Source organism: Anolis carolinensis, chromosome 3 (genome assembly GCF_035594765.1).
Source record: "Anolis carolinensis isolate JA03-04 chromosome 3, rAnoCar3.1.pri, whole genome shotgun sequence".
Lineage (NCBI taxonomy): Eukaryota > Metazoa > Chordata > Lepidosauria > Squamata > Dactyloidae > Anolis > Anolis carolinensis.
In genome coordinates, this window is record NC_085843.1 from 257,994,638 (window position 1) to 258,016,233 (window position 21,596).

Here is a 21,596-nt window from a genome sequence, read left to right on the forward strand (position 1 = left end):
TAAAATCATAACCTAATTGGATGTTTAATAGGCTTTTCCTTAATCCCTCCTTATTATCCAAGATATTCACTTATCCAAGCTTCCGCCGGCCGTTTAGCTTGGATAAGTGAGACTCTACTGTATTTCCTTCTTGATAAGCTATCTAGGCACTTCTTCTTACGTGTTGTCTGTGAAATGCGCACATATGGTTTACCCCAATGCGCCTGCGCAGATTTCGGAACCTTCTAGAAGCTTTAGATGAAACTTTTTTTTTTGGTGGAGGCCCCGCCCAATCTCCCCATAGTATAAATATGCCTATAGGCGGGGCTACGCCTCAGTTCATTTTTCCGCGCGACAGCAGTTAGTAGGACCTTCCTAGCTCTCTCCTCTTCATTTTATTAACGGTTTTTTGACTTCGGCTTGCCCACGACTACGTCTCTGTCTTCTCCCGACCACTTACCTTGACCCGGACTGCATCGACTACTCTTCCGCTACGACCCTAAACGGCTCCGACGTCTCAGGCAGGCTATGTCTACCTTATATTTTAAAAATTGTGCGGCCTGTGGCGCAAAACTGCCCGACTCCGATGGACACAATAAGTGTCTTATATGCCTGGGGGAGGGCCATGTGCCTCAGACGTGCCAAATTTGCCAAAATTTTACCCCCCAGGCACGCCGCAACAGGGAAGCCCGCCTTAAGGCCGCTCTATACGAACAGGCTCTGGCGCCAGAAGCGGCGCGCGCTTCCAAACGGCCATGCCCTGAAACACTCTCCCACCCTTCCTCTACAGAAGAGCAAGATCCCCCTCCCCCCGCTGAAGAGGGATTGGCAGGCCCACTCGAGCCGCCGACCGAGGCGCCGAGGAAAAAAGCCAAAGCCGCCAAACCACAGAAGGGGCTCAAACCCAAGGATGGCTTCAAAAAATATAAAAAAGGGAGGCAACTCATTGGCGAGAAGCCCCTGAGTCCCCCTCCACAAGCCTCACCTGAACGCGATTCTTCTCGGGACCGAGATTCCCCGATCCCGCCCATGGAGGAAGCTCCGCCCCATCTATCCCCTGTGGAGCCCTCCCAGGCCCCGGGGGCAGCGGTGACGAGCGTGAGCGTACACGCCAACCCTCAGAATGCCAGCTCTTCCCCGCCGCAAACTTTGTGCTATCCCCCGCCCCGCCCAACAGCGGAGGCAGGGAGCAGCGCCATGGAGCGCCGAGGCCGGAGCACCGAGCGACGGCAGCAGACCGCACACGGAAGGCGTCGGTACCGTGAGCGTTCCCCCTCTTCTGAATCCTGGGGCTCGCGTTCGAGGAGCCCTTCCAGGGCCTCCTTTTACCCACGATCTCTGTCTCCTGGCCATAGCTCGCTCTATCGTTACCCCAATTTCTTTTATCCCCCCCCCCTCCATTCCCTGCTTACCCTCCTTACCATTATTTTGACTTCCATCGAAACCGAGGGGAACTGCCTCTTCCACTACAAGGGCAAACTCCCGATGCCCCTCCCATTTCAGCCACTCAAGCCAAAGCTGTTCAACAGCCCCCAGCAGCGATCCCAGAGACCGCAATTTCCTCTCAGGTAGCCAAAACCCAGCCAGCATTCCTGGATAGTGAACAAGCTCAGAGCCAACCGGCTCCATCTCCAGAGGGAATACATGCGGGAGATATAGATCCATCTGTGGAAGATGATGGACCCTCGTCTACACCTCTAACGGAAACGGAGCAAGATCCTCTCCGTACTGAGGAATTTCGTAACTTTGCTGCCCTTCTCATAAGACTCTCAAGAGCTCTTAACTTAGAAACACCGAAACCCACCAATGTTGTGAAGGACCCGTGTTTCTCTTCTTCGGAGCAACAATCACCAACGCCTACGGCACTACCAACCCTGCCCTATTTGCTCCAGATTATCAAAACAGTTGGCGTTGCACCATCCCTGGTTCCAGCTACCCCAAAAAGAGCTGAGAATCTTTACAAGTTGGACCTGTCGGCAACCTCCTGGCTTGCCAAGATGCCCAACGCTAACTCTGTCGTAAAGGACGCGCAACCTAAACCGGCCCAGAAAGCCCAGCTTACCCCTTCGGACAGGGAAGGCAAAAAATTGGACACTATGGCAAGGAAATTTTATTCTTCCACTTGCCTTTTCGCCAGGATGGCTCACTTTAGAGTATATATGAGCGTATACCAGACCTATCTTTGGAACAAAATTGGTCCCTTCCTTGAATCTCGTATCTCCCAATGAGCAAATCTTAGCCAAGGCGTTTAAACAAGAAGCCACGCTCCTCGCGAGTCTTCACAAGGAGCTAGCAAAAAACACCGCCGATGCATCTGGCAAACTTCTAGCAGGAGCAGTCGCCCTACGTAGACACGCTTGGTTGAGGGCTGCTACACTGTCCCCATCCGCTCGTTCCCTCATCGAGGATCTTCCCATGGACGAGGCCGGATTATTTAACCCTGAAACTGACTCACAATTGCAACATTCCCACAAAATGAAGCAGACCATCAATAAATATGGTCAACATCCTCACCAACCTTATTCTTACCATCAGCGTCAGCGTTGGGGATATCAATCCCAATACTACCGGGGACGTTACAGCCCCTCATTCTCTCGGGGAAGGCAGCGCCAGCAGCCCACCTTCACGGGGAACCGTAAGCCGTCTTTCCCTTCCAGAGGTCAATACAAGGGGCCCAAGCCAGTGGACAATAGGAGACGGCGCTTTTAGCCCGACATCTCCATTGCCCGCGTCGTTGTTTCCAGTTCATTCTGAAGCCCGGTTGGCTTCTAGTTCCCTAGTTGTTCAACACCCCTCCTCTCCAGAAGTTCCCCGTTTATACCTTAACAGGCTCGTTCCATACTTGAATGAGTGGCGGCGAATCACATCGGATTCATGGGTTTTGAGTATTGTGGAGGAAGGTTACTCTATTGAGTTTCTTTCCCTTCCACCAGTGGGACACGTTTGTGCCACCACCCCATCAGATGTACTCCTCGAGGAAATATCTGTCCTGATTGACAAAAGAGCCATCTCTTCTATCCCGCCCAGTAAGATCCACCTTGCCTATTTTTCTCGTTATTTCCTGGTTACCAAACGAGGAGGGGGTCTCCGCCCAATACTGGACCTGCGCGGCATTAACCGTTTCATCAAACCGCGCAAGTTTCGGATGGTGTCGCTTCCCACAATTCTCCCTTTCATTAGGAAAGGAGCCTGGTTAGCCTCAGTGGACCTCAAAGATGCTTATTTCCACATCTTTGTTAAAGAGGACCACCGTAGATACCTTAGTTTTGCAGTAGATGACCGTTTCTTCTCCTACAATGTTTTACCCTTCGGCCTCTCCACAGCCCCAAGGGTTTTCACTAAATGCATGTCAGTAGTGGCAGCATACTTACGTCAGCATCACGTAATGGTCTTTCCATATTTAGACGATTGGCTTTTATCTTCAAATTCTAGAGACCAACTAAAATCTGACATTCGTTTCACCCTATCTCTCTTACAGACTCTAGGTCTCATTGTCAACCAAGAGAAATCCCACCTCCTACCCACTCAACGCATCAATTTTATCGGTGCCATTATAGATTCCAACGCTCAAAGGGCTTTTTTACCACAAGAAAGATTCCTAAACCTGAAGACTATGATTACAGAGCTATGCCGCTATGGCCGGGGCACTGCGTGGTCAATCCAGTCCATCTTAGGCCATATGGCGTCCACCACAAACGTCACCGCGTTCGCGCGACTGCGCCTAAGGCCCCTCCAAAATTGGTTTGTACGGAAATTCAACCCGCTCCTCCACCGTCAAGATCGCATTCTGTCCCCTCCACAAGCAATCCTGAGATCTCTCGCATGGTGGACAAAGGAACACAATGTTTGCTCGGGCCTCCCGTTCAACTCTCCTCAACCGTCTGTATCACTGACAACGGATGCATCCTCCCAAGGCTGGGGCGCTCACCTCCAGGACCTGACCACACACGGCCATTGGTCGACCATAGAGCTCAGTCTTCACATCAACGCACTCGAGCTCCTGGCGGTGGAGAAAGCCCTCAAATCCTTCTCCCCCCTTGTCAAGAACAGGGTCGTCCAACTGATCACGGACAACACTACAGTAAAATTCTACGTCAACAAACAGGGAGGGACTCATTCACAGACTCTCCTCTCCATTGTGTCCCGAATTTGGGAATGGTGCATTCAGAGACATGTCTTCCTGATGGCAATTCACCTACCAGGGGTGGACAATGTGTTGGCAGACTCCCTGAGCAGAACAACCCTAAACAACCACGAGTGGCACCTCCATCGCAGGGAATTCAAATTCATTACTCGCCGGTGGGGGACTCCCACGATAGATCTCTTCGCCTCACCAGCGAATACACAGTGTCCTCGGTTCTGCGCACGTATGCGCCCTCACGCATCCCCAGGATGCTTAGGAGACGCTTTCCTCTTCTCATGGATACCAGATCTCCTGTATGCATTCCCACCACTTCCACTCCTAGCCAGAGTTGTGGCCAAGATTGTTTCGGACAACTCCAACTGTATTCTGATCGCTCCCTGGTGGCCACGCCAACCATGGTTCGCAACACTCCTGGAGACATCACGGGGCGATTACATTCATCTGAGAAACAGTCCAAACCTCCTCACGATCCACGACGGCCTGGTCAGACACCCGGACGTACCATCCTTCTGGTTAACGGCATGGAGGATAAGACCACAGCTCACCTCTCCGACGCCGTCCGTGCTATAGTCCTTGCAGCTCAAAAAACGTCTACTAAAAGATCATATACTTACAAGTGGTCTCGTTTCAAACATTTTATTTCCCCCTCTGGAAATAACCCCTTCACAGTTCCAGTTTCGACGATACTTGACTTTTTCGTTCATCTCTCTTCCAAACAGATGTCACTCTCATCTATCAAATGTTATGCAGCGGCCCTATCCTGGTTCAGGAGAAAGGCAGGACAACTGTCACTTTTTCAGGACCCTCTGCTCCGTCTATTCCTAAAAGGTTACAAAAATACTTACCCACCCAGTTCCCTGCCTCCCCCATCATGGAGCCTAGAATTAGTTTTGTCACAGTTATCAAAACCCCCCTTCGAACCCATGTCGTCCATCGACCTGGCCCATCTTTCATGGAAAACTGCATTCCTGGTGGCAATCACCTCCGCCAGACGAGCAAGCGAAATTACAGCCCTCCGGGTCGATGCCCCTTACATCAGATTCTCGGATGATAAAGTGACCCTCCAAACAGACATCTCCTTCTTACCCAAAGTAGTGTCTCGTTTCCACATGTGCCAAGATATTGTTCTTCCCGCACTTTTTCCAAATCCGTCCACTCCTCTGGAAATGTCTCTCCATTGCTTAGATGTCAAGAGGGCACTGCTTTTTTACATCAAGAGGACTGCCGCCCACAGGAAGTCACCCAGACTTTTTCTTAAATATACAAACGACGCCTTAGGCTTACCTGTATCCTCACAACGTCTAGCTGTCTGGATCACATCTACCATTCACTTAGCCTACCAACTAGCGGGTAAAGACCCCCCATCCCATGTGGCGGCGCACTCCACCAGATCCCTTTCAACCTCTCAAGCCTTTCTTCGGGGTGTCTCATTGGAAGATATCTGCAAAGCAGCCACCTGGTCGTCCCCATCGACCTTTGTATCCCACTACAAGCTGGACATCCAAGCTAAACGTGATGCAGCCTTCGGCAGAGCGGTGCTGTTTTCCTGCGTGGCATGACCCACCTCCAGGTTGGTAGCTTGTTAGTCACCATATGTGTGCATTTCACAGACAACACGTAAGAAGAAGTATAGGTTGCTTACCTGTAACCGTATTTCTTCGAGTGTTGATCTGTGAAATTCGCACAGCCCCGCCCAGCCTCCCCGCTGATGTCATGCCTCGTTTTTCTCAGCTGCTGTCGGCGGCGGAGAACTGAGGCGTAGCCCCGCCTATAGGCATATTTATACTATGGGGAGATTGGGCGGGGCCTCCGCCAAAAAAAAAAGTTTCATCTAAAGCTTCTAGAAGGTTCCGAAATCTGCGCAGGCGCATTGGGGTAAACCATATGTGCGAATTTCACAGATCAACACTCGAAGAAATACGATTACAGGTAAGCAACCTATACTTCTCACTACTTCATTTAATACATTTATATCCCACCTCACCAATGGACTTTTTAGATGGATTTAATCTATAAACCATGAACAGTTTAAAGTTTCTGTGTGATAAGACGTGACAGATGACAGTTCTTAACACATATATATGGCCATGTATAAATATGTGAGGGGAAGTCACAGGGAGGAAGGAGCAGGCTTGTTTTCTGCTGCCCCGGAGACTAGGATGTGGAACATTGGCTTCAAATTACAGGAAAGGAGATTCCACATGAACATTAGAAAGAACTTCCTAAATGTAAGAGCTGTTCAGCAGTGGAACTCTCTGCCCCAGAGTGTGGTGGAGGCTCCTTCTTTGGAGGCTTTTAAACAGTGGCTGGATGGCCATCTGTTGGGAGTGCTTTGAATGCAATTTTCCTGCTTCTTGGCAGGGGGTTGGACTGGATGGCCCACAAGATCTCTTCCAACTCTATAATTCCATGACTAACTGTTGGTCCCTGATACATGCTGAACAATGCAATACTACTTGGTCACCCCTGTATCGGCATCACTTTTTCTCTTCTGTGGTGGCATCATTTGAAAATTAAATATTTTTGCAATTGAGTTATGAACATTAAGGGTTTTTTTGCGCGCATGTCAGAAAAAGTCATAGATGCATATTGAAAAAAAAGGTAATCCTTCTGCTGTGGAAAATCAGGTGAATTCATTGTTAGAAACAACAAGCAGTTTCCATCTTCTTTGAGCAGTCAATTCTGAATGTTTCATTTTAAAATTGACAAAAAAAAATCTACGGTTAACTAAGTTTTGGTAATTGTTGAATTCCAATGCGCTTTTTGAAACCTTTAGATAAGCTTACTTCAGAAAAATGGGTTTTTGAAACTGCTAACACTAATTTAATGTAGTAAGTTGCAGATCTTGTTCTAATTACAGAGAAGTAGCATTATTTATTTGTACTGGCTCAGAGTGATGGCCGCTAAGTAGTGGTTAGAGAACATGAATATAGGGTATCCAGAAGGATTAAATGCCTCTTGTGGTGAGGAACGTACAAAATACCCACTTTACATACTCTGATTGGACTTTTGGAGAAAATTACTAGCAGGGGCTAAACATTTTCAAATGAATCAAGGATCTTCTGTACTATATGAGTTAACCATCTAGTATCTTGAACTAAAGGACTAACGTTCTAGCATAGTAGTACTGACTAAATTAAATTCAACTTCCTTTATTTTCAGTAGAGAAAAACAATAATGTATTACTGCATTTGAAGCAATGGGAATTATGTGCCTTATATTGCCCTGAAAATTAGCTATTAAATAAACCCTTTACTAGGTGTTCTTAAAAAAACATCTATCAAATCTCATTTCTTGGCTCAGTTGGAGTGTCCAAATTATAATGTGGTTTTATTATAGACTGTTGTTGTTGTTGTTGTTTACCATATTGGATAATACCTTGGTTGTCTAACATGTCATATTGACCAGAACAAATATATCAAAGTGTCACTTGCAGTCACACAGTAGGAGCTTAATGGTTGGCTTGGTTATGATTGTGAACTATTCTAGTTGCACATAAAAGGTGCTCACATGTATCAAACCATGGCAACCAAGTGAGCAGTGGCAACAGCTCTCTCCCTGTACTCTCAAGAAATCTGTTCACAAGGCCATATACTGAATAGGTTTACCTTGTGCCAAATCAGTCAGGAACAAGTTATGTCTGAGTTCCATTGAAAGCATTAAAATGCTCTGTTCCCACTGGGTTTATTGGGATTAAAATATGTCTCACTTCCCTGAAATATAATCCTTATGGTTTGCTTGTTTCTAAGTATATGGAGACCAAGACCAGTCAACCTTAAAGGTTTGTAATTATCACTAAGGTATTAGCACTATATAAATGCAAAGTTCTCTAGTTAAACATGATGGAAACAGCAATAAAAGACGTCAGTAATGTTTGCCTTTCAGTTAGTTGTGCTCTGCAACATTCCAGTGGCCATTGGAGTTCATGTACTTGTCTTTTTTTTCTTTCTTTCAAACAGTGCATCTGGTGCGAGTGTTGTAGCCATTGACAACAAAATAGAACAGGCAATGGTAAGTTGAGAACTGAACAAGTACTTATTCTTACAGCTCCACTGATTGTCTTCATTTGTGCACAAACTACTTTGATGAATTGTAAGTCACTTACCAGAGTGTTTTACAAAAGAAGAACCTAAAACACACTATTATTTATTGACCAAGAGCTTCATGTGTTTGATGAATAGTGGACAGTTTTCATACAAAGAGTAGAATACAATTTGTAGCATGATCATGGCAGACTTGTCTGCTTTTTGTTGGTTCCTGTAAGCACTTTTTATGAATACCAGAGTACCAGTATTGAAGTTCACAAACTAATGTATTCTAATCTTCAGTATATTAATGAAAAAGAAACACGTTTTGTGGAGCAGCTAACATCCTTTTAAGTAGTTAGCTCACACAAAAGAAATTCAGATTCTGTAGTGTATTTGGTATCTTATAGGTTGAGTATCCCATATCCAAAATACTTGGGACCAGTAGTGTTTCGGATTTTGGATTTTTGAATATTTGTAAAGATATAATGAGATGTTGAAAATGAGATAAAAATCCAAACTTGAAATTCATTTACATTTCATATAGGGTTTATATACATAGCCTAAGGGTAATTATATACAACATATAATTTTAAGCATTAAATAAAATTGTGTACATTAACCCATCTAAAACACAAGTGTTTTTATCTGTCGGTTGAGAAAAAAAAAGGACTTTAGAGCATTTCAGATTTTCAGATAAGGAATACTCAACCTGTACAAAGCATCTCCATGCTTGATATTGGTATTGGTATCTAAAATCTTCCGACTTTGTCATATTTCTGATTTGGTTAACAGCATAAACGTTTCAAATCACTAATTTCAAAAGCACATATATTATAAAATTTCTGGTTTATCAAAGGTTTGGAAGGTAAGTTCTTACATTTTCATGCTCTCCAACCATTCACATTAAGGGGAGAAATGAAAGCATCTAGTATCAAAGGCATTCAAAAATGCTAGGCATATATCTTATTTATCTCTTCTTGTCCTGTACCTGTGAATGTTTGCAGAACGACACAACATAGAAAAGAACTATGTACATACTGTAGACTTGAGTATTCTTTAATGACAAACTTCTGCCTAGATGTATCAGCTCCCACCAAAATTTATATGAAGCTGCTTTAATGAGCAGTGGCAATATCTGTATTTCTCCAAATTCCTTTTATTTATGTTTTCTCCCATTTGTATAAGTCAATTTGTTCACAGTATAAATTTATACTAGTACTATTTGACTTGCTTTTACTTCTAGAATTGGGCCACTGAAGTGAACTAAACTTCTTAATCACAATTAACTTCAATTCTATTTATTTCAATGGATTGGCCTACTGTAGATAGGACAAACATCACCACCTTGAGTCCCTAGGAGAGAGGCAATATATAATTTAAAATATACATCAATAAACAAAATGTTACATTTAGCCCCAAAGAACCAACAGCTGCAAATCCCCAGAAAAACAGCTATCATCACAAGACTACTGAAATGTGAAAGCGTGGGTGTCAAGTAGACCTTTTTGAGACGATTCTAAAGCAGGACCACCACAGCTGAATATTTTAGGCTCTATAACCTGGTGTCATTCACTGACATTCTAATGGTCAAATCCTTCTGGAATAGAGCCTTCAAAACTACCAGTGAATAGACATACCTATACAGGAGAAAGTAGCACTTCAGACAGGATTATCTAATAAAACAGATATTCCTACTCCACTCAGTCCAAATAGGACAAGTCTGGTGATCACCAGTAGTATTTATTGCCATGTGGTATTTTTCAAAGAGTTGTTGAGGATCCCTGCAGTGCAAGTGGATTAGTTTCCTGACTACCAGTTCTGTTGGCCTCAGTGTCATTGCTCTAAATAAGAGTAGACAAAGGCTGCATTCATGCATAATCATAAGGAATGTACAGAATTCAAAGCTAAACACAGTGGCAAATTTGGGGGTGATTTCACAGTCACATTAGAATAGCTATAAATAACTACTGGAGAATAAAAAGGATTAAGTCTTAAACATGAGAGAGTTTATCTAATAACTTGTCTGTGAGGATTATCAGTCTTTAAAGAACTAAATTTTACAGTGCTAACCAAGATGAGAAGTTCAGTTGGCAGCTTCATTCCATTTGCCTAAATGGTTATGAGTGGTGAGTTCAGCCCCATGGAAAACATACAAAAAAGAACAAATCTTGATCTCTTTTTAAAAAGTCCCCTTGAGTGTGGCTTGCTTGACACCAAAAAGTTATGTCGCTGTTTTGCCAGGAAACCATGTTGGTTTCTTTGAATATTTTTTTGTCTAATCAACTTTATATTGGTGTTGAGGTTAAAACAACTGCCTGAGCTTCTTGAAGAAAGAGTGGCATGTTAATGAGGTAGTATTTTAAAGCATGCATGTCTTTGATTGCCATTTTAGAGATGTGATACTAGAACATTGCTTAATATCACTGTTTCTACAAAAAATAAAATAAAATTGAGAGTAAGTGCCAAACACTGCTTCAGGTACATAGCATGCAGACTTTTTTTTACTCAGGAGTGAGCAAGGGAGTATTGATCTAGTTTAGAACCACAAAGCATGGGGGAGAGAAGTTTAATGCTCCACTCTCCTCTTAATATCCAACCTAGATAATGGAGACTGATGATTCATTTTTAACACCATCCTGCTGACACCTTTGAAGCTTTTTAAGTTTCAGTACCTGCTGCTCAGTGAAAGGAATCTTTAGGTTCAGTGTCACTCCTGAGAAAGAAGGGTTAAAATTCTTCCTTACATTTGCGATCCAAATCAGAGGTCACTTGCTTAAAACGATAAAGAACTATAACTTATGCCTTGAATGTAACAGAAGTTTGACCCTAATAATATCAATTCTGACTTCTTGAAAGCAATATATAGACTGCAGCACTTGGTGTTTAAAAGTGATTTGTGAGTTGGCCTCTTTATCCTGTGCTAGTGTGCGTGCATACTTAATCCTTAATGACTGATTTCTTAAAAACTGCATTTTACTTGTATGGTGTTTTGGAATGCTTCAATTAATGATTTGCCTTTTTACAGGATCTGGTGAAAAGCCATTTGATGTATGCAGTCAGAGAAGAAGTGGAAGTACTGAAGGAACAAATAAAAGAATTAGTTGAAAGAAACTCTTTACTTGAACGGGAAAATGCACTGTTAAAATCTCTCTCAAACAATGATCAGTTGTCCCAGCTCTCAACCCAACAGGCCAACCCTAGTAGCACTTCTCAACAACAGCAAACAGCGATAGCACAGCCTCAGCAGCCAATGCAACCTCCGCAGCAGCCGAATGTCTCCTCAGCATAAAGCTTTCTTGCCTCATTAAGAAACTGAAAGCAATCTGTCCTTGTGTGCCACTGGTGTTCTTTCCACTTTATATGAAAGCTAGTAGCCATGCTTCAGTTGTGTGTTTCGGCCTTTTCAGTATTAGACAATCATTCTACCAGAACTTTCCCTCACTGAAATGTCATGCCACGCAATTGGTGTCTTGTTGCACCAACTGTGCTGTGCGCAAGGGGAAATGATAGGAGTTACAATGCAAAAGTCTGCATTTATTTGGTGCACATGAGTGGGGTCTTTAAGAGCTTTGGTGAGGCTCTTAAAGTTTTCCATTACTCATGGATTACTTTGAGCCTTGCTTTTTTCAGATAGTAACAATCCATCTTTAGAGCCACTGTTAATTACAAGTAACGTTTGCCTACATTAGTTTCATTTATTTGTGTTTTATTTATTACAGGGCTGCTATTCATAATGTACATGAACAATGTCACAGAACTTTTAATTTTTAAAAAATAAATGTAAGTATCAGCAAAAATTAATAGACAGGATTGAGTTTAATAGATAAAATGTTTAGGCAATAATTGAACAAAAGGATCCTGGCATATTTCTAACACTAATGGCAATTTACCTTTTGGTATTTATTTTCAGTAGTTAAGACCCAGCTTGAATGTAAATTTTTGTATAGTGTAAGTATGAAGACATAGTGCATCTGTACAGGTAGTCTCCAGTCATTGTGATATAATAATTGATGGGCTATTTTGATGAAGAAAACTTTGCTCATTTCTGTTTCTACTTTCTAATAGAGAAATTGCCATGATTCCTCTGCTTTTTGACATTTCGTATGATTTTTTTGGGGTGGGAATAAAAAGCTGTGAAATTGTTCAACCTACTTTGTAACCAAAGAAGCAAAGCTGTGTAATTGAGTTTTTATTTTATAATGCACATTCTTTATGTATTTTTATTTAGTGTTCTCATTCACATTTTTCTTTGCTGTCTAGCATGATCTGCATGAACTATAATCTTTGAACCACTTTCTTACCTCATGTTTTATCCAGCACTCTTATTGTGATATGTAATAGTCTGTGAACAATGTCAAATAAAAAAGAAAGAACAGCTAGTGTTGGTGGAGCTGAGCTGGTGTATCACACACTAGTTTAAAAATGAAGTGAGCCATCTTTTGTTCATTTGAAAATGGTGTTTTGAATTTCGTATGCAGAAAACGTTTTGTTACATTGCAGATTTTAATGTATTTAATAAATGCAACATGCAGATTAAGTGCAGTGTATACTGAGTATTTAAATTAAAATGTACATTTCATAAATACAGTTTCAAGAGACCATTTGTGTATATTAACGTAGTATGTCAGAAGTTGATGTACAATATATTTTAACACTTTCTGAAATTAAACTGCAGTTTTGTTGAAAGATCTGGCTCAACATGTGTTCAGAATGTGAAGATGTTTAGAATTTATCTGAAAATATTAGATAAACATACAGTGGCTACAGCCCTTTACAAAGTCACCTCCTATTGAACACCAGTGGAATCTTTGAGTTTAATCCTGCAAAATAGAATGGATACCTCATTTTCAGTTATTCTCAGATAAAGTAATGAGGGGATGGTTATTCATAGTCCTTCTTTACAGTTGAAATCCCAATCTAATTTAGTATATGAAAGTTGAAATAAAATGTTCATGTTCTTTTGTATTATTGTGGTACTACATATTACATCATTTGAAAGAGTGAAGCAAAGATCCTGATTTGCTTAAGTGGTATGACATCATACCTACAATTTTAATACTAAGTATTTCTACTTAAATCACTTTGGTTTTAGCTGAGTAGAGTTCCCACAAAGAAATAGCAGTAAACTCCATGCAAAGTTGAGGAGGCGGCAGCATATGTGATCCTCCAGATGACTTGAAATATAACCCGCATAATCCCTTCCTATTTGCCATGCTGACGGGGACTTCTAGAAGCTGATTTCCAAAATAAAGAGGGGAATGTTTCCCATGCCTGTTGAAACTTGTAAGAGGAAAATTAATCCTAATAATACCCAACAATTTTCAAAGGCTAAAAGTTCTACTACATTGACACAACCAAGTGACAACTGTGGTGCACCTTTATAAAGTTGGATAGGACAGCACAGATTAAAACCAAAATCTCACTCGTCAAATGACTTCCATTGGAAAAGCTTTGCATGGGAGTAGTAGCAGGTTGAAGACATTTTGTCTTGTCATACACTGGATGTGTTTGTTTACAGTGTCTCAACATTAAATAATACAAAGTATATGTGGAAAATTGGATTTGATTACCTATAATGTATACTGCAGGCACGCAAATTGCTTTTGCACTGATGGTCTCCTGTATTTTGTGGAGCTGTCTAGAGTGGACAAAACTGAATAAAAGTTCTACCCAGAAGTTTAGAGCAGACCCAGAACATAATCATACACCTAGGAGTCTAGAGCAGGAGTTGGTACGTTTTCCTATAGAATACTTGAGCCATCTGAAAAGTTAATTGTGCTGGAGTAAGAATGGTTTCAAAAGTAGGCAGAGATTGCAGGACTGCACAACTCTGGACTGTCACTTCCATGCCACTAAATGTGTGCCCATGCACACGCTATTTGTTCAGAAAGCAAGAGTGAGGTCGTAATGTAGGCATAATGCTGAGGATCATGTGAAATCAGGCTGAAAGCCACAAATTCTACCTTCGACATGACAGCTGTATTAATAAATGCAGAACTGTTGCTTCTTGCTACTGACCACTTGATGAGAGTAATGGGGAAGGGAAATTACTTCTAGGGCAAGTACAAGAGAAGGCTTTGTGAATTCATATGGAGTAATATGAGCTACTAACATCATCCAGTCCTTGCCTGTTGCAATTGCAAGGGCAAAGAACTCATTGAACAGCAGGAATAAATTGAGTATTAGAGAAGCAAGTATTCTCCATTAGTATTTATTTTTGGCTCCGCTTTGGAAAGACAATCATTCTTTGTTTCATCCATTATAATTTACCATTTGTGATTTAAAAAATGAGTTCCATAATCCATTTTCTCTTTTAGGTGTTTTGGGTTAAAAATGGCAGAGAAAACTATCCAGACATTAGAATTGTCAACATCTTTTGTACTTTACATAACAGAATTTGACAAGTGAAAGAAGTAACATATGTACATAGCCATATCCTATTTTGGGAGAAATACTGAATTCAATTTGTTAGCTTTTTCCATGTGGAATATTCATGAAGGAAATACGCACAGAACAGCTTCTGCAGGTCAAACGCATGCCTGAGATTACTCAAGAATAGGAACAAGCTAAAAATGAGCAAATATGGTAGCATTAAATGGTAGGTAACACTTAAAATACTCTTGTAATTTCATTTTCACAGTTGGCTGAATCTTTTGACACAGCCCTGGCAACAACACAAGTAGTAAAGATTGTCATGCTACTGTGAGCACTGAATGACATCCCCAGTTTTGCCCTGTCAAAAATGGAATGGATAAATGGACTAATTTTAAGGCAATCCTGTGTTTTTCTACTCATATAAGACCCACAGAATATATATTTTTATTCATTGACAGTTGTTGCACGTCTCGCATACCCAGATGGAATTGTAATGATACTAGTGCAAGAGTTGAGGTTTTCAGATAATAGTGAACTATACTTACAATGATCTCTTTCCATTTGTTCTGCTCTCTAAAACTTGTTTAATAATATTTGAAGGGCCAAAAATTATATGGTTCTGTATAGCATTTCTTGATTATGCTCCAATCCTTGTTGCAAATGACCAAAATTGCTTTTGAGAAATCAATTGAAATCACCCCAGATTTTGTGAATTTCAGCAAGAAAGGAAGGTGATGTCTGGCTCTCTGTACTGAAGAAAGGTGTTAATGTTGGTCGAACTGACTTGTACTTGGAATGAGAAAGATGCCATTTTGCTTCAGACATCATATTTTCAGTTTGGCTTGTCTAGAATGGTTTAACATGATACATTGGTTTCCTCCACTATGATGGTTCTTAGTGTTCCAAGTCCAAATATTCAATTTTCTCTTCCTTTAGCATGTCCCATTCCCTTTCTTTAATTTAATAACTAATTCATTTACCATGGACAATAACCCAATTTAGCTAACTTTGGCTAGCCAGGATTGCCTTCAAGCCATAATGTGACATTGGTCTCAAACCCATTATTTCTTGCCATTGTGGGTTGCTAATAACCAGTTAGCATTTATACACCCCCAGTGGCACAGCAGATTAAACCACTGAGCTGCAGAACTTGCTTACCAAAAGGTCAGTGGTTCAAATCCAGGGAGCTTGGTGAGCTCCCGCTGTTAGCCACAGCTTCTGCCAACCTAGCAGTTTGAAAACATGCAAATGTGAGTAGATCAATAGGTACCACTCTGTGAGAAGGTAATGGCACTCCATGCAGTCTTGCCAGCCACATGACCTTGGAGGCCGGCTCTTCAGCTTAGAAATGGAGATGAGTACCACTCCCCAGAGTCGGACACATCTAGACTTAATGTCAAGGGGAAACCTTTACCTTAAGTATGAAACCAGCAAAAAATGTTGGTAGCTTCAAGATGTTGTGAGACTGCAGTTTCCTTCAGCCCTAATCAGAATGGCCAAGGTGAAAAATGATGGAAGATGTAGTTCAGGAACTTGTTAGCAGCTACATGTTCTCCACCTCATCATTAGGGGCGATCACCCGTGGCTGAAAATGGTTGTCTTCCAGAGGTAGAGTCCCTATTCCTCACGATAGGGAAAGAACGCAAGATTAAAAGAAATCTTGCACATTGACTCAAGATCAAGAACATTATGTGGATGCTGGACATTTCTTTACATTCTTATCAATTTAATATTTTCCCATTTGTTGTTTAAATTAGAATGAGATGTCACAAAGAGTGTATTCCATTGCCAAATCACAGTATCACAAGTTGGAAAAGACCCTATGGGTCATCCAGTCCAGCCCCCTGCCATGTTGATTTAAAACAGTGCATAATTTGGCTGAGTTGCATGAACTGAATAGAAACTATCTATGACTTTTTACCCTATTCCTGTTCATAGTTTTTCTCCAATGAGTCTCTTTTGTATTTTAAACACCTAATATGGAACCTACCCAGAATTTCAGATCTGCCAAGGAGGCATGTTTATGGTGCCCCGAATGACTGTGTTCTGTAGGGTTTAGCATGCTACCACATGCTGTAGGGTTTATGTGTTACCATATGTAACATAAACTTTCTCTGTGGTGGCATCCTTGTTTTAAAGCTGTCTTTCATTAAAGATCCAGTTGTTCACCATACTCTTGTCTTTGAGGTGCCAGTTAAAGCCACACATATTTTACAAGTTTTGACAGTTTGATTTGTCTTTTATTGTTGACCTTGAAACAGACATTCCTAAATCCATTAGTTTAGATACATGGCATTTGTGATTTTAACTGTCTTTTATATAAATTGTTTGCAGTAAAAGCTGGATTGGCAGGGATGGTTAAGAGTACAGCACACATTGCAATTAACCCAACATTTCTCTCTCCATCCAAAAACAGTTGTAAATGTTTCTTTGCCAACTGGGGGAAATGGGCCTATAGAGTGTGGTGTGTGTGTGTGTGTGTGAAATGTCATTGTTTGTTTATATGTGCTGTTGCTAGCCTTTATGCACTCCATCAGCCATCTCCTTCTGACTGCAAAGCCCCTTCTTTGTTTTCTATGTGACAGCACCAGCTTAGTCAATCAACTGCTGCAGTCAGTGTTTGCATCACATGATAGCAAGCTAACAAAGAAAACAAAACCTTTTGAAAGTGGGGAGGAGGGGAGGGAGTTTGGCACTATAAATGCCTAGGAGAGGAGCCATGCCAGCTGCTCCCTGCTGCTGGCTCTGTCTGCCAGTTGGTCTATTTTTATTTTTTATATTTTTAGCAGTATTCAGCAATACTTCATAGGTGCCTGCACAGGCATGAAAAGAGCCAAAACAAACCCAAAAGACTGAGCTCACAAGGATTAGGTAGAAATCCATCCCGAGAAAATGCACGAAGCTATTTCGTTGTTATTTTCCTCATCTTCATCCTCCTTCTTTCAACTGAAAGCTTGGACTTTGCTGATTTTTAAATATATATATATCTTGATTGTTCTTGAGAGGAGGAACAACGAGTGGAAGAGACAGAATTTCTATTGCAGCAGAAATGGAAAGAACTTCACTGCACACCTGAAGAAGCTCAAGAGCCATGCCTGCCTTCCATGCTGAAATCGTGAAATGGCAAAAAGTAGCACTCCGGTGGCTTTTCTCCATATGGTCCACTTCAGCAATTCCAGATGATACACTGCCATCATTCATGGATTTTTATAAGGGGATTCATATGACCTTGTCTCTCATTTGCAATTTTCTATGGGTTTCTGTTTTTCTACTTTGATTCTTTTCTCAGGAGAGAAACTTTGCTAAGAAGGAAAAACTAGATAGCTCTACATTGTCTTGATGGTAGCACCAAAAGAGTTGTCTCCATCAGAAAAAGGTCTTAGATATTATAAGTGTGTATGTGTGTGTGTGAGGGGGGTCATTTCTTGGAACTGTATTTAAAGAAATGTTTATAATTCCTTTTTGTTAAGAATCTCAAATTACTTATTAAATCTAACAGCATCTCTATGGCAAGTAGGTGAGGCATATTGAAAGAGAGAGGGGTTACTCTGCCATATATCTGTTGATCTAAGATTGTGAGAAAAAAGAATCTAGTAGTACCTTTGAAACTAACTGGTTTATTTCATCATGACTTTTCATGGATATCATTTCACTTCCTTAGAATCCACAGAATTTGAAGAACTGGATTAATATACCTAAAAGCTCAAGCTGAAATAGACCAGTTAGTTTTAAAGGTGCTACTTTATTCCTTTCCCCCCACTATCTCATTTTTCCTATTTTTTCTATGATAGAATGACAGAGGATTTGCTTTAGAAAAAGATGACTCCAAAACCTAATTTCATGGATTGACTGAAATTAGAGATAATTTTCCATCTATAGTTATAATCTATGTTGTCTTTGAAATTGTTAAAAACAACGAAGAGTCCTGGGGAATTTTAACAACCAAGAAATCTACTGTACTATAGCATGAACTTTCATTTACTCCAACCCACATTGTCAGATGTATGAAGGACCGCTGACAGTATTTTCTGCATTTAATTTGACCTTGCTATATACTTTACCACCTCCTACCATGTTTGAAATTCTGTTAACACATCATGTATCTGATAAAGTGGACTATAGCTTATGAAGCTCATTCATATAATATGCTCTTCAGGCTTTACATGTTCTGTTTTTTCCTGAAACAGAATAATATAGAAATATCTTTTGAAATGTTCACCAAATCAGTGGAAACTTTATCAGACATTGAAAAATAAAATGTGAAACTATGGATTAACAAACAGATGCAGAAATGTTTGGAATCATCAACAAGGAGGCTGTTCTCCCCAAATTTAATAATAGTTTAACCACTGACATATAAGTATCAAAATAAGAATGAAAATGATATTCTATAAGATTAGATTAGGGAGTTAAGAACATACAAAGAACCCATCTGAACCAGGCTACGTCCTACCTAATCTATCAGCCAGTGATCCTAATAACTAACCAGAAGGTCTTGGAGACAATAAACATTCTGCTTTCGGAACCTTTAATCAGTACAATTAGTAGCTAAAGCATGGAAAAATTGCATTTTGGATTACATCTCCCAGGATCCCTCAGACAAGAGGATTCTGAGAATTACAGTCCCAAAATAGCAAGCAATAAACCAAGTCATATGCTAATAGCTAAAAACAGATCTGTTCACGTGCAGCAGAGATTTGCAGAGCTTATTTAAAATCTGAGGCCCATACATGTTATTGCTAGCTAAAAGTTTTAGATGTGCAAATATACTAAATATGCATTCCATGGTATTATACCGTGCCCAGATAATAGGTTCTTGCTGGGAAATTCCCAAACTACCTTCCTCTCTTGTGCTTTACCTCCACCTGCTGGTAGAAAAAGCTGACAAATCCACATTCAGAATGGTATTTCTTTATTAAGAGCTACAGTTTCAGGGGGACAATCATTTATTTTTAGAAGACCACATTCAACATAATGTTCGCTACATTTACATTGAATGGTTTCCATCCAGACTTAGAAAGGTGAGATATAAAATCAACCAGTAAGATACTCAGAAAGGCAGATCAAATGAAATCAATGGGATCTTAAGGTAGTTATAGCTAACATATATCCTTCGGGTTATTTCTGGTCTGCTGTAGTGATAGTAAAGTCTGAAACATATCCTTTGAACAGAGAGATGCAAGTTTAAGTCTTCATTATTTATTTGTTTATTTACAGCATTTGTACCCCGCCTTTCTCACCCGAGGGGACTCAAGGCGGCTTCATTGTGCTATACATCCTACTTGGTAGCCTTGGGAAACCTACTCTCTCCATATCTATTCTCTTTTGCATCTCAATTAAGAGATAAAAGCAAGGTGATAATGGCGATGATGATTATGATGATGATGATGATATTCTACCCCACTGAGGAATTGTGAAAGGCAAATGGGACAGATCCACCTACATTTCCTTGAGGTTTTTCACAGAGTAGAAGTGAAAGACTTTAGAAAGTATGCAGAGTGTACCAACCTTTCGTGTGTGAGCATTATGAATAAGAAGTATGTTCCATCCCATTATGCTTCTGCTCACCCTTGAGATTGTTTCCATCTCTGAGCAACCTGAACAAAGGAGAAAGATAGAATTTCTGCTCCTGACTTTGCGGAATTCAGGCAATGGGAGCAAGAAATATATACATTTGTGAGCTTTCATCATACCATTTATTTATTTATTTATTTATTTACCTGCCTTATTTCTGCCCTGCCTTTCACTACCCAAAGGGGACTCAATGCGGCTTACTTATGGAAAACATTAGATGCCTTAAAATACATACAGAGACAATTAAATTTAAAATTCATACATATTAAACATTTAAAACATTATATTCAATATTAAAATCACATCATCCGAAAATCATAGTCCAAGGTCGTTCCGTAGTCAATTATCCATAATAAGTCTATTATTGCACTGTACTAATCACCAAAAGCCTGATTCTAGACCCAAGTTTTTACTTTCCTTCTGAAGGCTAGAAGGGAGGGGGCTGATTGAATGTCACTGGGGAGAGGGAGTTCCACAGCCGAGGGGCCACCATTGAGAAGGCCTTGTCTCTCGTCCGCGCCAGCCGTACTTGTGAAGCAGGCGGGACCAAGAGCAGGGCCTCCAGAGAATCTTAACCTCCAAAGTGGCTCATAGGGGGGAGATACGTTCAGACAGGTAAACTGGGTCAGAACTGGTAGACAAGTGACTATCTAATGTCACTTGTCTTTGTTCACATTCATGGCACCTTTCAGCCTTCCATATTCTTGGATCTCTGAGAGTAAATCCTGCCTCCAGATTCCACCCTTAACACAGTACCAAATGCATAGTTTAGATGCGAAAGATTTATACGATCTGAAGAGAAACCAGAGTATAGATGCAATCCCTCTGATAGAAGCGCATCTGCTCAGACCCACAATACAGGAATGCTAAATTCTTTGGAATTACAACAAGGACTGCTCATGATACAGAGCTCATCATCTATATATATAAAAGGGTAATGGAATCACGGCACCGGACAAAACAACTAAACTAAACGCCCCACAACCTTGAAAATTGACAGCACAATCTCTCATCCACGCCTCTACGTTCATACAACAAAAAGAAAAGTAAAATTAAGTCCTAGCCACAGCAACGCGTGGCCAGGCACAGCTAGTATTATGTATATTAAAAACCAATACAGCAAGAGTTTGTCCAGGACTAATCTATTACAGAACATTCTGAAGACAGGAAATAAAAAAATCTCACTAGTCATAACCTACATTTCCTAACTGAGACTACTCAGATGTATCATCAATGAACTACAGTAGAGTCTCGCTTATCCAACGTAAACGGGCCGGCAGAACATTGGATAAGCGAATATGTTGGATAATAAGGAGAGATTAAGTAAAAGCCTATTAAACATTAAATTAGGTTATGATTTTACAAATTAAGCACCAAAACATCATGTTATACAACAAATTTAAAAAAAGTTCAATAAACAGTAGTGCTATGTAGTAATTATTGTATTTACGAATTTAGCACCAAAATATCATAAAGTATTGAAAACATTGACTACA

At 40.7% G+C, this 21,596-nt stretch overlaps 1 protein-coding gene across 3 annotated transcripts in view; it reads left to right on the forward strand.

Annotated features, from left to right (window-relative positions):
- tsc22d2 (TSC22 domain family member 2) overlaps positions 1 to 12,837 on the forward strand; it is a 38,375-nt gene extending 25,538 nt beyond the window's left edge. For 2 of the 3 annotated variants that reach the window (XM_003218236.4, XM_008106184.3), the window contains 2 exons: positions 8,083 to 8,134; positions 11,177 to 12,837. In XM_003218236.4, coding sequence (XP_003218284.1) covers positions 8,083 to 8,134; positions 11,177 to 11,440 — 316 coding nt within the window. In that variant the 3' untranslated portion in view covers positions 11,441 to 12,837. Of the gene's footprint in view, positions 1 to 506; positions 7,905 to 8,082; positions 8,136 to 11,176 lie in introns of those variants that run through there. The other variant, XR_010004766.1, reaches the window with a different exon arrangement.
- The last annotated feature ends 8,759 nt before the right edge of the window (positions 12,838 to 21,596 follow it).